This window comes from Eurytemora carolleeae, unplaced genomic scaffold, assembly GCF_000591075.1.
Source record: "Eurytemora carolleeae unplaced genomic scaffold, Eaff_2.0 scaffold180, whole genome shotgun sequence".
Classification (NCBI taxonomy): domain Eukaryota; kingdom Metazoa; phylum Arthropoda; class Copepoda; order Calanoida; family Temoridae; genus Eurytemora; species Eurytemora carolleeae.
Genome location: NW_019396212.1, coordinates 226,844 through 243,153, shown reverse-complemented (window position 1 = coordinate 243,153; position 16,310 = coordinate 226,844). Strand labels below are relative to the sequence as shown.

General features: G+C 32.7%; 3 protein-coding genes across 5 annotated transcripts in view; 2 read left to right on the top strand and 1 right to left on the bottom strand.

Moving 5' to 3' along the window:
* The window catches only part of LOC111698306 (SWI/SNF-related matrix-associated actin-dependent regulator of chromatin subfamily E member 1), a 9,045-nt gene extending 7,637 nt beyond the window's left edge, over positions 1–1,408 (bottom strand). For all 3 annotated transcript variants that reach the window (XM_023468611.1, XM_023468612.1, XM_023468613.1), the window contains exons 1-3: positions 1,306–1,408; positions 765–818; positions 614–648 (exon numbers count right to left, since the gene is read on the bottom strand). In XM_023468611.1, coding sequence (XP_023324379.1) covers positions 614–648; positions 765–818; positions 1,306–1,351 — 135 coding nt within the window. In that variant the 5' untranslated portion in view covers positions 1,352–1,408. The remainder of the gene's footprint in view (positions 1–613; positions 649–764; positions 819–1,305) is intronic.
* Positions 1,409–2,678: 1,270 nt separating this feature from the next.
* On the top strand, positions 2,679–10,633 carry LOC111698292 (sucrase-isomaltase, intestinal). The gene is made up of 26 exons (XM_023468587.1): positions 2,679–2,701; positions 2,981–3,052; positions 3,391–3,437; positions 3,596–3,692; positions 3,800–3,843; positions 3,916–4,006; positions 4,068–4,123; positions 4,196–4,389; positions 4,440–4,512; positions 4,572–4,666; positions 4,736–4,905; positions 5,323–5,427; positions 5,524–5,621; positions 5,958–6,121; positions 6,209–6,398; positions 6,472–6,547; positions 7,138–7,202; positions 8,522–8,653; positions 8,709–8,772; positions 8,839–8,983; positions 9,046–9,180; positions 9,273–9,354; positions 9,470–9,605; positions 10,102–10,196; positions 10,298–10,398; positions 10,476–10,633. Exons 2-26 carry the CDS (start codon positions 3,012–3,014, stop codon positions 10,599–10,601), a joined length of 2,622 nt encoding a protein of 873 aa, XP_023324355.1. The 5' UTR covers positions 2,679–2,701; positions 2,981–3,011; the 3' UTR covers positions 10,602–10,633.
* A 5,292-nt stretch (positions 10,634–15,925) lies between these two features.
* Positions 15,926–16,310, top strand: part of LOC111698282 (uncharacterized) — a gene marked incomplete in the record, with an annotated part of 5,124 nt that continues 4,739 nt past the window's right edge. Inside the window, 1 exon segment of the mRNA XM_023468569.1 lies at positions 15,926–16,246. Coding sequence (XP_023324337.1) covers positions 15,953–16,246 — 294 coding nt within the window.

The window sequence follows — 16,310 nt, the reverse complement described above, 5'->3', positions numbered from 1 at the left end:
TTTGACCTCGGAAATGAATTCCTTGTCCCAATTTTGCTATAGTTTGATGTATCACATGCAACTGTTATTCTAACTTGGGCCAAACTTAGCACATTAGTATACAAAGATATTTTCTTTTATTGCGCGCGCGCGCGGAAATTTAAGCCTTTGGTGTTGAATTTTTTTAGCGCATATTTGTTTCAAGAGTGTCAGGAAAAATTTTCAAGTGCAATTAATGAAGTTAACATTGATTTCCTGTCAAAAAAGTCGCATTTTTTCACAAAAAACGCGCGCGCACTTTTGCTCAGATTCCTTCAAAACCAAAAAATGCACATAATATACATAATTCTGAGTTTGCATGCAAAAAATCATCCTACGACAATTCTAAGTTATGTTTAAACACTGTTTAAATTTTCCGGAGAGTAATACGTTTTGTGGCCCCCCCTTTCTAAATGTTATAACCAACATCTGTCTCTATTAATCTTTGACTCTGAGAATCAAATCAATTCCGTATTAACTATGAAGAGGGTACAGTTGACAAAGATCGTTCCTTTTTTAAATTATCGTTATGAAAATTACTAAAAAATGTTAAAAGATTGATCTTGTTGATACTTTATAAAAATAAAAAACCTACCCCCAGAGGAGTAGCAGGTGTGGCCCTCAATCTCTCTAAAAGTATTAAAGGATTAACTGAAACCATAAAAATGGAACTTTGTAGAAGTAATTGAAAAGATCCTGGTTTAATATTGCGTTGATAATAGATTCTGCATTGATAATACACTCACCTTTTAGGATATTGTACCCAGGAGATCCTGACATGCTCATGTTCGTCATTCCTTCTACAATAAATATTTAGGTAAAAACATAATCAAAAGGAAAGGGAAAGTGGACTATCACCTGGAGATCTATTTTTGGACTCCCCCACGCCAGCGCCCATCCCCCCCTAAGGCTTACGTGGTTCAGGTCTGACATGTTTCAGAGCGCCTCGGCTAGGACATGCTAGGGCCCGGACGCTGTAGCCACATGAACAATTGTATCCATGTGTTACATATGAGATTCATGTACAAAATTGATAGGAGATACATCAAACTATAGCAAAATTGGGACAAGTGTAAAATAACTCAGGAAATGGAACTATTTGAACAACAATATTTCACTGAGCAATATATCATATTGACGAGAACTGAAGGACATGAGAAGGACAGGGGGTCCAAAAATCGTATACTAGGAAATTACCACTTCCTTTAACTGATAATTACTTCAGGAAAAACATATTTTAACAATGATTTTTCTAAATAAATTTGAATAACAATAATTTCTTCTTACGCATAGGTCCAGGTGAGCCAGTTTGCCTAAAATTTGGCAACGCCATTTTTCTCTCTCCTTCACTTTTATTTCTGAAAAAAAAACTAAATTGAAGTAATTCAACTTTCAGACTTAAAAAAAATATTACACATTAAGCTTGAAAGCTAGTTTTGCATTTTGTAAAGTAGGCAGCCGGCTGGATTCTGAAATTTTGTTTGTTTGAGCGGTCTAGTCTCGTTCCATTTTAATTATTCAGCAGAGCCAGTTCAGTCAAATGTCGTCTTCTAAAATAATATTTTTATTTTTAAAAGGATGGAGGGAATGGAGGGGAAAAGTCGGAAAAGATGAAGGAAAAATGGAGGATAAATGGGGGGGAAGATGAAGGATGGAGGGAAAAGATAATGAATGGAGGGGAAAAGATGTAGAAAAAATGAATGATGAAGGGGAAAAATAAAGGATGGAGAGGGAAGATGGTGGATAGAGGGGATTAAGATTAAGGAAATATTAAGGATAAAGGGGGAAGATGAAGGATGGAGAAATAAGATGAAAGAAGAGAAGGGAAAAAGATAAAAATAAAATGAAGGAGAAAGGTGAAAAATTAAGAATGGAGAGGGTGCAGGTTGCAGAGAAATGAAGGATGCAGAGAAAAGATGAAGGATGCAGAGAAAAGATTAAGGTTCCAGAGAAAAGATAAAGAATGTAGAGAAAATATGAAGGTTGCAGAGAAAATATGAGGGTTGCAAAGAAAAGATGTAGGATGCCGAGAAAAGATGAAGGATGCAGCAGAAAGATGAAGAATGGAGGGGACAAATAAAGGATGGAGGGGAAATATGAGGGATGAAGGGGAAAGATGGGTGACAAAATATTAAGGATGCAGAGAAAAGTTGAAGGGTGCAGAAAAAAGATAAATGTTGCAGAGAACAGATGATGATGGAGAGGAAAGTTGAAGGATGCAGAGAAAACATGAAAAAGGTTGCACACAGAAAAGATGAAGATGGAAGATGAAGCAGATGATAGTTTTTAACTGTATGCAACAACAACCCTTTAAGTTAAAAATTTCCTTCCTATTAAATAATTAATGCTAACAATGAGTGAACTGATCTTTGAGATTTATTATCAGCTGTCTTATCTCACAATTCTTATCTTAATAAAATAATCCAGTTTAAAGCTTTACTCTCATCAATTGCATATTAAATGTGTTTAAAATTATATCATTCTTTCATAATCAGGAATTGCAGTTTGAGAAGATAAAACGTTTTATAACTTAGTTATAAATATGCAACAAAGTTTATTATTTTTTTATCAAGTGAAATAAAAATGGCTGAAAATGTTTTAGATTTAGATTGTGTAAATCGTTTTGTTTCCATCATCAATCAAACTGTATCAATGCATTGTGAAAACTAATTGTGAAATTGAGGTGATTGGAGGTTTTAAGGAACCTGCTATTTTAGAGCTATAAATGCCTAAATGAAACTCTGAAACCTTTATCAAAGTAACAATGAGCTAGGAAGATATTGTTGTTTTTTTATTCTTGAAAAGAGTGTAACTTTGTCAATTTTCTTCCTTGTTACTACTTTCAGAAACCGTAATTGAAAATTATAAACATTGAAATATTTGAAACCAAGGAAATCGATCTTCATTTGTTTTCACTTGAAATTACGTCAGAATAGTTCCTTTATTTGTACTTTAATTTTAGATTAATTGTGAATGAAGATAACATAATAAATATGAAAGGTGTTTACGCCTTACTTCTGCTGATATTCCCTGGGTAAAATAATCTTTAATTTAATAATGAGATTTTTATTGAATAATCTCAAGTTTTCTAATCCTCATATCTTTGCAACCAAAGGATGAAAACGATTGGATCTAGTTTGAAAATTAAATGAAAGGTTTTATACAACATTACATTGGAAAGAGATAAGGACTATAAAATACAAACTCTAAATTTCTATCCCTAAATCTCTGAAACCTGATAGTGAAAACCTTTGACTATTTGGACTATTTTGGTCTATCACACTTCATTGTTTGAAATATCGCGTTGAAAAGATAAAAGGATTAGAAAACACAGTTATTTGGCGAGTGTTCAGTTAAAAGAGTCTTTTTCAGCATTTGCTTGGCAGTAGAGGATGATAGAAGAATAGATTGTTTGCCGGGTAATTAACAATTATTTTTCTATTTTTGGGTTTTTCAATTTTATTTAATACACTGGGCAATATGTCGAAAGCATTAAGGAAATCTAGAACATAGTCCTAAAGCAGACAAGATCAGAATAATAGTTACAACTTGAAACAAAAAAAAGTTACTGGATCAGGTAAAGATGAAGCGTCCTGTAGTTCTATGGGATGTATTTGGGAGCAGACCCAGTCAGAAGCTCCAAACTGCTATCTCCCTCAGACCTACGGTTATAGGTTTAAAGTTTTTAAAGTTTCTTCTTTAGATAAGCTTTGAAGTTGCTGATTAAAACTTGTTATTTTTAAAGAATTTGAAAGACAAGAATTAATGCATAATATGTCAGGGCAAGAGGAGAACTTTATGAGATTGAAGGAGGACTAGCAATAGGTTTGATTTTGATCCTTATTAATTGAATTTCAAAACAACAACTTGGTAAATGTTTTAAAACATTTCTTACAGACCTAGTCCGTGAAACTGAGATTTCAATGTTTGGAAGTGATTATCAAGAAATTACTGTTGCTTTTGAACATCAAACTAAAGATCGTCTAAGGTAAAAACTTTAAAACTTTAAAGATTTTTCAACAATGCCGTTAATATTTCTCATTTTTAAGGGTAAAGATCTACTCAAAAGATGAGCAGCGATTTGAAGTTCCTCTCAAAATTGAAGGTAAAAAAGCCAAAGATTTAATAATTTTTAAATTAGTTAAATACTGAATTTTTCCTTAATTACATGATTTAGGTGCTGAATTCAGTGAAGAGAATGAATACAGTTATGAGATCATCAATGAACCAGTCTTCAGTATCAAGATTTTCAGAAAATCATCTGGCACTGTTATCTTTGACAGCTCTCTTGGAGGACTTACATTTTCAGATCAGTTTTTGCAGATAAGCACAATACTGCCATCTTCCAACTTTTACGGTCTTGGAGAGCAGGTAGGACTCTTAAAAAGATTAAAATAGATTTATTTTATTTTGATTCTCAGGAGCAACCAAGCTTTAAGCATGACATGAACTGGAAAACTTGGGGCATGTTTGCAAGAGATCATCCTCCAGATGGTGACTTAAACTAATTTAAATAGATTTTTCAAAATCAATATTTAAATGTTTTTTTATAGGTGATATTAACCTGTATGGCGTACATCCAAGATATACTGTTCTTGAGGAAGATGGAAATGCACATGGAGTACTTTTTCTAAATAGCAATGCACAGGTTTGCTTGATATTTTCATGTAATTGTTAAGAAGAAAGACTAAAACTTTAGCAGTTGCTTTACCCTTAGGAAGTGCTCTTGATGCCAACTCCAGGTTTAGTTTACAGAACAATTGGTGGCATTCTTGACATTTACTTTTTCTTGGGGCCATCCCCAGAAGAAGTTGTCTCCCAGTACACAGAGGCAGTTGGAAGATACTATGTTCCACCGTACTGGTCTCTTGGATTCCAACTTTGCAGGTTCAAATCAGTTTTTAATAACATTCAATTAATGTTATAGAGACAAATTTTGACATAGTTTTTATCTATTTGTTATGCATTTAGTTTTTAGGCATTTAAGAGACTCTACAAAAATCTGAAATGTTTAACATTACTTTTAATTGTATTTATTCTTTAATGCTTTTATTAACATGTGCAAAATCTTGACTCTAGCAGAATTCCTAAGCCTGAACAATGATTAAATCGTCTGGTAACAGATGACTTTGTTGCATCTAAAATTTATGACTTTTGTCAGAGTCAACAATTTTATAAATCACAAGAAAGAGTAAAATTGTGTAAGAGTTATAGTTGAATTATAAATATATGAGCTCCTAAAACCTACAAAATAAAAAAAAACATATAAAAACTTTGCCAATTTTTATTGTTTGGATTGTTTAGATGGGGCTACAATACATTGGACAATATGAAAGCAGCATGGCAGAGAACTAGAGATGCAGGAATTCCTTTTGATGTTCAGTGGGGAGATATTGACTACATGGATAGGAAAATTATGTCTTTTAGAAAACTAAAATAAACATTTAAATTCACTAATACCATTATATTAATACCATTTGATTTTATTAAAAGATGAATTCATAGATCCCTGGATTTTACTATAAACCCAACAGACTTTAAAGAATTACCAGCATTTGTTGATTCCCTACATGATATTGGCATGAAATTTATCCCCATATTAGGTAAAAAATTTCCTTTGCTCTTCACCAAATCATACTGTAGATAAGAATAGGCTGAACAATTGATAATCTAAAAACCATACTTCAATTTTTATATAGAAATCAATTCTGAGCAATTTTGTTTTGAAAAAAAAATTTTAATGACTCCTTGAAGTATAGCTGACCCTGAATTGATTAAGAATGAAAAAAAAATTCCTAGGGACCCAACATTAGCTGACTTTTAAAGACTAGGAGTCCTATAAAAAAGAGATTTTGTAAAAGCAACATTGCTCAGAATAAATTCTTCCATAAAAAAGTTTTTTTTTCACATAACACTACACCAGCTTTTATAACTTATAGATCCTTGTATCTCCATGGGTGAGCCAGTTGGAAGTTACCCTCCCTTTGAAGAAGGAAATGCCTTAAAGATATGGGTTTCCAACTCATCTGGAGATCCTCTTGTTGGTAAGGTTTGGCCAGCTGACAATTGTCATTTTCCAGACTTTTCAAATCCTACTACACAGGTAAACTTTTAAATTTTTTTATTGAATATTTTACATTTATTTTACACAATTCAACAAAAGCAATGATATCTGTTAAAAATTGTTCAGGAGTGGTGGATCAGTCAACTGGCAGTGTTTCATGAGCTCGTGTCCTATGATGGTATTTGGATTGATATGAACGAGCCTGCTAACTTTGTAGCTGGAAGTGTTGATGGCTGTGAAGATAACAAGTGGAATTCCCCTCCTTACAAGCCAAAATCAGTTGGAGACACTTTACCTGACAAAACTATCTGTTTAGGTAAAAAAAAACTGCAACTATTAGGTTTATCTTTTGTAACATAAATGTAGTGCATAGAATTCATTATCTATAGATGCTGAGCAAAATTTTGGTCGGCATTATGATACACACAGCCTGTATGGTTGGTCTCAATCTGAACCTACACTAAGGTATGATAGACTTAACAGGTACAAAGAATTGATTTTAAAAAAGAATGCAATGTCTTTGTCCTAAGCAATTAAATATTTTTTGATCCAGCTAGGTAAAAAAAAAAACCTCCATTCTCCAAGTTAATACAGCATTAAAAGAGTAATACAGGCCTTCAATGTTTCTTGTAGTTCTGTTTATTTCTTTTCCATTTTTGTGCAGGGGTGTATACAGGGGATATACACCTTTCCTAAAGTTTCTCTAGTTTGCCATTTTCTTCAGAATGTTAATTTTTTAACCTTTTTTCAAAGGCTTTTTTTTATTTTTTTTAGAGGATTATCTTCAGGTATAATTTTTTCCTTTATTTAAAAAGAGAAAAATATTCATGAACCCCAAGGACATATATCTTTTACCATTATGTGTGGTTAGCCATCCTTCAAGATCAGTTATGCCAGAGAATTGATTTCATATATGATACAGAGTTCCATCTTAAATATACATAAAGATGGGGATTAAAATCAAATGATGTTTTCAATCCACATCTTTTTGTATATTTAGCATGGAACTCTTTATCTGTATCTTTTAAAAATTAAAATTATTTAATTATTTGTAGAGGTGTTGAGGAAGCAACGGGAAAAAGAGGATTAGTACTGAGTCGCTCCACATTTGTTGGTTCAGGTAAAAGTTTGTCTGATGTTGTATTATTTAAAGCATGGTGTAATATTTAGAAGAATGACCCAACTAAACAACCCTCAAGCCTTCCTCTAACTCTAAGTTATTAGAGAACCTGGAGAATAGGATCAGTATAGGATCAGTACACTCCAGGAACTTATACACGCTTGAGCCTTAGCTCCCGCTTATACCCTTTAAGGCTTGGGGACTTGTACTTCATTGACAGCTCTCAGGATGATATATCTTACCAGGACGTCCAGAGGCTGGACAGCCTCATTTTCATCATCTACTCTAGATACTCCCAACCAGAGTATCAGAGAATCTTCCAATCATAGCTAGTTCAACTACTCTAGTTACTTGCAACCAGAGTCTCAGAGATTCTTACAATCTATAGCTAGTCCAACTACTCTAGATACTCGCAACCAGAGTATCAGAGATTCTACCCAGCTACAGCTAGTTCAACTACTCTAGATACTTGCAACCAGAGTAAAAGAGACTCTTCTGATCTACAGCTAGTTCAAAAACTCTAGATACTTGAACTGGGCCTAATTAGAGGTCTACTGGAGATATAGAGCAAGTAATAAATCTAAAAAAATGAGGCTCTACTCCAGTCCAGCTAGTTTAACTACTCTAGTACCGGCCTGTCTGAAATACCTGCGAGAATGTATAAGAAGACTAGGATGTCATAGACTTATCTCAACCTCTGGGGACAGTGTAGACAACTTAGACACATCTCAGCTAGTAGGAGCATCTCAGATAGTAGGAGCATCTCCGCAACCAGAGTATCAGGGACTTAAGGAGCAGCTCCGGTAAAATACAGCTAACATAGCAAAGACTCTAGGAGCAGCTGGATTTGAGATACATTAGAAGCAGCTACAGTATCATCCAGGATTACGGTATAGTAGATAATGAATCGGAGCAGCTGAACAAGATATCTAGTTGATGAAGCTGCCTAGTTAGATGCTGAACAGGAGTTGAAGGAGCTGCTTGATTACAGCAGAGAATTATGAATATCTGAACAAAATATAATAAGATATAAGTAAACTTTAACAGATGTATTTATACCAATAAAGATAAACTGATAAATTCCATTCATTTATGTTCTGAGAGATAGGCATTAAACTATATGAATGACTTGAATTGGATAGTTTATGAAACTGGTACTGGGATCAAAAGTGAAGCCTTTGCATTAACCTTTGACAGAGGAGGGGCAAATGGTTGACCTTGATATCCCTAGGATTATGTCTGGAATTTGAATGATATAGAAAGGTTTTATTCACTTCAATGTTTCATAAATTATCATTTAAACACCAACTTTACTTCAGGAAAATATGCTGCACATTGGTTGGGAGATAACTGGTCTGAATGGGACAACTTACATTTCTCTATTATTGGTATCTTGCAATTCAGTCAATTTGGATATCCTCTGGTTGGTGCAGATATCTGTGGCTTCATTGGTAACTCTAAAATAAAATTTTCAAATTTGATTTTTTTCTAATTTTTTTTTATCAGGCAATAGTACTGAAGAATTGTGTGCTAGATGGCATCAGCTTGGGGCTTTTTACCCATTTTCTAGGTGACCACATAATGATTTACTTTCAAATACAATGTGTTGATACGCTTTTTATAAGATTTGTTGTAGGAATCACAATGTTTGGGATGGTGTTGATCAGGATCCTGGAGTCTGGGAGGGTGGTCTAGTTGCAAGAGTTGCAAAAGATGCTTTCAAACTTAAATATGAAATTCTTCCATATTTGTATTCCTTATTCTACTACCACACCTTAACGGTGAATTAAAAACAAAAATTATAATGTTGTTTTAACAAAATGAAAAGAATAATTATTTCTAGGGAGCAACTGTGACCAGGCCTGTTTGGCATGAGTTTCCAATGGATAAGAAAACTTGGAACATTGATACACAATTTATGCTTGGACCTGGAATCATGGTTTCACCAATCCTTGAACAAGGGAAAATAACAAGACAGGTCTGCACTAAACATTTGAAGTTTAAGTCATGTAATTTAAATCAATTGATTCATTGATTTAGCTTGAAAAAGTTGTTTAAAATTGTTTCCAGGTTTATCTCCCGAAAGATTCAATTTGGTATTCCTTACCTCTGGATGGGAGCATACATTCTGGTGACATTGAAGTAGAGTCAGGGAAGCATGTTTAAAATATTTTAACTTTCTTTAGTAACTGAAAAAATCGTTTTAGTGTAAAAGCATTTTCTAACATTAAAAAAAATGCTTAAACAATATTAACCATGATTCTCAGATCTAAACAACTCTGCTCACACAACTCCTATTCATTTTCGCGGAGGTTTCATTATTCCAACACAGGAAGGAGATTTCATGAACACTGTTGAGCAAAGAAAATCAAATGCATTTTCATTGAAAGCCTTTTTAAACAGGTAACATCTAATGATGTACATCAACTTGGTTTTTTTTCAGCTTCTTTAATCTTTAATCTTTACTGTTTTGAAAAACTGTTTATTTGAAACATTTTTTCCAAATTTTAACCTTTAATGAAGAAAGAAGCAAAAACGAACCAAAATAAAAAATTATTTTAAACAATTACTGAATGTTAAAACCTTCACATTTAAAAGTCCAAAAACCTCAAAGTCTTTAAAAAGTTATTACTCATCCCACCTTAACAACAATTGGTGACTGAACTGTGCACAATGCAAAATTCACATGGTCGGTTAGAACTACTATTTACGATTTAACTAATGTCTGACAACCTTGTTCTATCATCATTCCATATAAATTATACATTTAGCTTGTGTATACATTTTATATAAGTAATTGCTTTACTATAGTCAATACATTACAAACTGCAAATAATCCCATTTAGGCGTAAACCAACTGAATCTTTAACAGGCTCTAAGGACTTTTATTCAATTTCAGTGAGGGAATGGCTTTTGGTTTCCTTTTTTTGGATGATGGGGAATCATTAAACAGTCAAAATGTTCACACAAGAGTCATATTTTCTATTGAGAAAGGTATGTTAAAACATGGCAAATTCTTAAATTGTGAAAAAGAAGAAGACATATCACAAAGTTTGTGAGTTTTAACCATTAAAAGTGCATTTTTTTCTTTCTAGGGTCTATGGAAAGCAGAGCTGAAGTAAATGATTATACTGAAGCAAATAACATGTTCTATGAAAAAATTACTATTTATGGGGTTAAAGAGATTGTAACTCAGGTAAGATCAAATATATGCATATGCAACAAAGTTATTGAACTGTATGTTTATAATATTCTAATTTAATCTTGCTTAAGGTGACGTTGAACAATGAGTTTATTGAAGCTGATGGTTTCAACTATGACAAAGACTCCGTGAGCTTGACTATCTACCTGGGACAAGAATGTCCTGTTCCAGACCTATTCGTTTTACATTGGTTTTAATATATGAAATAAAATCTTCTTTTGCAACTTAATTTTTGTTGAATTGAATTTGTGATTAGAACATTGCATATAAATGCAAATCCATGAAAAATACAAAGAGTTCTTGGTCACTCTTGACTTGTAAGAACTGCTGTGTTTTTAAAAACCTTTTATCAAAAATTAATTAGCAGTATGAATTTGATATGTTAGCGCTAAAGTCATATATCAACGTCTAACTGGCAACTGCTTTCCATTTAAAAATGTTTCACTTTTCAGTCGTCTTTTTTTGTTTAAAAAAACATGTGATAATTGTTTTAATTACTGAAAATTAATATAATCAAAAGCTTTTAAATCTTTTAGCTTTTAATACTAATTGTTTTAGGAAAGTCAATTGTTAGAAAAGATTTCAGGATTACCTGGAATAATATACAATTAATTTTGATTTAATTAGATTTTTGCAATAAAAAATTATATAATTTTATTCTAAGATATTGAACAAGAACCTTAGCTTCATCCAGAGGGCTTAGTTGGTGGGGGGGGGGGGGAGTGACATCCTTGAAAGAAATCTCTGACGAAAAATATTAGCTATGTACAGCAAGATAAAAAGGAGAGGGGGAAGGATCTTTTCTTTCTTTTCTGAGGAAGATCTACAATTGTTTTATCCCCATCCTGGGCAATTGTCACTGTGACTGGGTTTGAAGATGCTGCAGGTGTGTTTCCTTACACTTTCATCATCAGCAACACCAGTACTGCATCCATCATTATTAACATGGTTGTCATCCACATCATCATAAACAACATTATCATCAACAACATCATCATCACTTGTGCACCTGGTTTGCATTTTGATGGGTCAGTCTGGAGAGAGTTCGGCACTGGCATTTAACTCTGATCATTCTGTTCTGCTGGCTGGTTCTGTACTCAACCGAAAATGTTCTTACAAAACCTTGAGCATCTGGATATGTCTGAACAACTCTGACATTCTTGAATGATCCTACCTTGTTGAGGGAATCCAACAGGAGGACAATGCCGTTCACCTCTAGGGTGTCTTCTGCATTCTCCCACTTTGGAAATGATGCAAGAATTTTTCAAAGTTTGCATGTTAAATTGACCAAATTTTGAGATTTTCTTGTAGCTCAGCTCAGCTTCTCTTAGTCAAGTTTGTTTCCTGGGCACCAGCTTGATTTGTAAGGGTGTTGTTGTGACCAAACATATCATTGACACAGATTGTGTTTCCAGACTCTTAGATGAGTGATCTTTCATTAATAATCGCTGAGATCCTGGCAAACAGTGTTACTCCATGCGACTTAACTTCAGTAGTCCTTCCATGGCCCAGAAGTGTCTAAACCTAACCTAATCCTAAAATATATGCTAATCTCTCTCAATTCTTATAATTCACTGCAGCATTCGCGAGTAACAGAGTTTTGTCGCTACCTTATTATTTTCGGGAAATTTCTAAGCATGGCCAAACTCTGTTACTTGCAAATGCCGCTATGAATTATATTTCATTTCGGCATTCTTGAGTAACACAGATTGGCCAATTTCTAATGGAACCATGGGGTTGCCAACATAATAATTTGTACCACAGCCAATACATATTCTTTTTACAGCCACTCAGGGGCGTACAAGAGAATTTGTTTAGAGGGGGGGGACACTTTTTCGGGGAGTCAGCGCGTAAAATTTTTTTTTGTGCCCCCCTCAGCATTATTGAAAAAATATTGATACCTTTTTTAACTATATAAACAATTCGATCATATATACAGACTTCCATATAACAAATGTTAATAAATTATTTATAAAATTTTCTTAAGTGGACTCATCAGACACTTAATCTTAATACGGTGGTGTAATGGGTATAAAATATTCTATCTATCCTAAAAAATATCTATATTTTTAGATACATATGATATTTACAAAAGTATACGTATTTTTAAGTTTGCCTCAAACTTTATAACTGTAAAAAATACAATTTTTAAGTAAAGAAAAAACCTGAAAAAATGAAAAATACGTAAAATAAAAACCTAAAAACGTAGAAACATTTCTTGGTATGAAGTTTACGAAAACACACGTATTTTTAGGTTTGCATCAAACTTTTAAAACTCAAAAAATACAATTTTTCAAGAAAAGAAAAAACCTAAAACAACGTAAAAATACGCAAAATAAAAACCTAAAAACGTTGAAACATTTCTTGGTATGAAATTTACGAAAACATACGTATTTTTAGGCTTGCATCAAACTTTTAACTCTAAAAAATACAATTTTTAAGAAAAGAAAAAACCTAAAAAATACGTAAAAATCATATTATATTATATTATTATTATATATATTATATAGATTAACTAGGTCGGTTGTGAGCATTGGCTGTTACTATGTCATTGAGTACTTAAGGTGTACATGAGTTCTGTAAAAAGAAATTTAAGTAGTTTAGTCCTTCTCATGTGTCCTTATTCAGATATATTGGTCAGTGAAATAATTTGAAATTCTCAAAATAAAATTTACTCCTTAGTGGTTTAATAATTATAAAAACCATTAAAACACCAAACCACCCCGCTTATCATTGAAGTACACTTTGACCCCTGGAAGTATGAGTTCGCGGACTGTTTCTTGGTGATTTTGCGTACATAAGCTATCTATGTTTATTTATTTATCTATAGGTAAAAATACGTAAATAAAAACCTAAAAACTTTGAAACATTTCTTGGTATGAAATTTACGAAAACACACGTATTTATAGGTTTGCATCAAACTTTTAAACTAAAAAATACAATTTTCAAATAAAGAAAAAACCTAAAAAAGCGTAAAAATACGTAAATTAAAAACCTAAAAACGTTGAAACATTTCTTGGTATGAAAACGAAAACATACGTATTTTTAGGTTTGCATCAAACTTTTAAACTCTAAAAAAAATACAATTTTGTGAGAAAAGAAAAAACCTAAAAAATACGTAAAAATACGTAAAATAAAAGCCTAAAAACGTTGAAACATTTCTTAGTATGAAATTTACGAAAACACGCGTATTTTTAGGTTTGAAAAATACAATTTTTTAAGTAAAGAAAAACCCTACAGTGAAACCCTTAATAACGAATACATTGGAAGAATTTATTAAATGTCGTCTTGACAATTTTTCAATGAGTTTTATACTATATTTCGTAACTTTCAGTATTTGCGAAACTGAATAAATAGCCATGAATATGCGGGAACAGTTTTAAAGAGTTCCATATAATCATTTAATTAAAAAACTAAATATATCTGCAACATTCCATTATCAGAAAGTGAAGAATACGACATTTGATGAATTCTTTCGATTTATTCGTTATTAAGGGTTTCACTGTAAAAAAAACGTATAAATACGTAAAATAAAAACCTAAAAACGTTGAAACATTTCTTGGTATGAAATTTACGAAAATTTACGTATTTTTAGGTAGGGTGAGCAAACAAAGTATAAGTTCAAATGAGCCAAAAAAATAGTTCAAATGAGCCAAAAAAATAATTCTAATGAGCAAATAAATAGTTCAAATCAGCAAAAAAATAGTTCAAATTAACAAAAAATAGTTCACTTGAGCGAAAATATAGTTTAAATGAGCAAAAAATAGTTCAAAATCTTTTTAATAATTTGAACTATTTTTTGCTCATTTTACCCAGCTAGCCAAATTGCGTAGATAGCGTGGTCGCATATTATTTTGGCTCTATTTGCGCAATTAAAACGCAAATTTGCGTATGACTAGATTTCAAATTAGTGTAAATATCTAATTTTTCTAAAGAAAATATTTTATAACCCAGCTTTAAGTAAAAATATCATGAATTTGTGAAGATGTGTATCATTTTATTTCAGGTATACAAATTGCGTAAAAATACGCTCAATTTGCGTAATTCCCTAAAACTCTAAATCTAAATTATTTGTGAAATATCTAAAATTTCCGATACGGCATATATTGCATTTTCCCAAAAAATTGAAAAAATAAACTTTTAAAAAGAATTTAAGTTGTCTTTGTTAGCATTAAAATTGCGTAAAAATTGCGCTCTTTTTACGCATATGTTTTGAGTGTTTTAAATATTGAAGAATTGAGTGGCCCAGGTGTGTGTGCATAGTGCAGAGTGCAGCAATGTTATATTAATTAACTATTTTTTGGTTCATTTGAACTATTCTTTTTTTTGCTCCTTTGAAAGATATGTTTTGGTTAATTTGAAATATTATAAATGCTCCATTTGTACTATTTTTTTGGTCATTTTGAATTATTTTTAGGCTGTATAATGTGAAATATTTTTTGATCAAACATATTTTGTGTTAATTGTTTGCAGACCTATGTTTTTTCACAATATATAAAAATCTTAAACATGCATATTCAATATGTTCAAATAAGTAAAAAAAATGTATTGTTTGAACTATTGAAAATGACTTTATCATAAATAGTTAGAATGAACAATAGTTCAAACGATCGATGTTCAAATGATGAATTCAATTATGGCATAGTTTCAGGGGCGGATACAGGATTTAAGTGAGGGGGTGGGGCAAGATTTTCTAGGAACAAAAAAAAATCATAATTAATTAAGAACAATAAAAATCGCGCTGTAGGCGAAATTTTTTTTTGACTGAAAAGACTCAAAAAGAGTCAAAATTAATGACTAAAGACTAAAAAACTAGATTTTTAACTTTTCACACATATTATAGTTTATTAAGACCGATATTTTTCCTGTTTTACGCTAGGGTTTCTTTCCCTTAAAAGCATGTGCTATTGAGAAGCTATTCTGAAAATAGGAACAAAAAATTCCAAATTCAGGGGGGGGGCAACGCCCCTCCCTGAATCTTTCAGGGGGTGGCGAATGTTCCCCGCCCCCCCCCCTGTATCCGCCCCTGCAGTTCAAATGCGGATCAATAGTTTAAATCTCATACATTTCTCAAACAACAAAACATTTAGTAATACTTGATTCATGAATTCATGGATATTTTCTGAAATTTTGGTTCACAGCCACTTTACAGCCATAAAGCAACCAGATTTTTTTCACAGTCATTTGGATTTTTTAAGACCACAATCGAGAAAAATGGCTTTGGCCAGTGCCACAATTTAAATTGGCAACCCTGAATAGAACAGCTTTAATCAATAAAGCAGCTTAAGCAACAGCTTGATTCTGAATGCCGCAAATAAATATTTCAAAATGACAACTATATTCTCTCAAACAACATTTCCGTATTAACACAAGATCTTTACTTTATTTATATTATTTTCCTTGTAGAGAGTCTAAACTGCGTGGGGGGAAAAAAAACTTCATGGTACTCAGTTTTGAAAATATATTTCGATATATTTCATAATCTTTACTTCCACCTTTAAACTTCTGATTTGGATCAAAGATTAAAAATAGAATATTTCAGATAAAAATGTCGGGGTGGGCAGCTCAGTTCCCACAATGGCAATATGGATATACACAGCTACCCAATTACACAAATTTTGGTGCACCTGACGAAAGGTTTTACACACCCTCACCCCTCAGGGCCGGATTCATGGGCGGTAGAAGGGGTAGGGGAGGTAGGAGAGGAGGTGGTTTCAAACGTGGTGCCCCGCAAATGAAGAATTTTGTGGCCTGCGAAGTAATGAAACCTCTTCAAGCTGCTTCCAATACTGGAACAGCTTCCAGCAATATTGGAACCGCTCCCAATAGCACTCTTATTCAGGTAACTGCCGCAGTAGCGTTAGATCCATATTGTATTGTGATAATGGTGTGAGCCCCCCCCCCCC

Coding starts and splice junctions, on each gene's coding strand:
- LOC111698292 (XM_023468587.1), top strand. CDS start 3,012: ATGAAAGGTGTTTACGCCTTACTTCTGCTGATATTCCCTGG. Junction 3,693..3,799: donor CCTCAGACCTACGGTTATAG/GTTTAAAGTTTT, acceptor ATAATATGTCAG/GGCAAGAGGAGAACTTTATG. Junction 9,606..10,101: donor TTGAAAGCCTTTTTAAACAG/GTAACATCTAAT, acceptor ATTCAATTTCAG/TGAGGGAATGGCTTTTGGTT.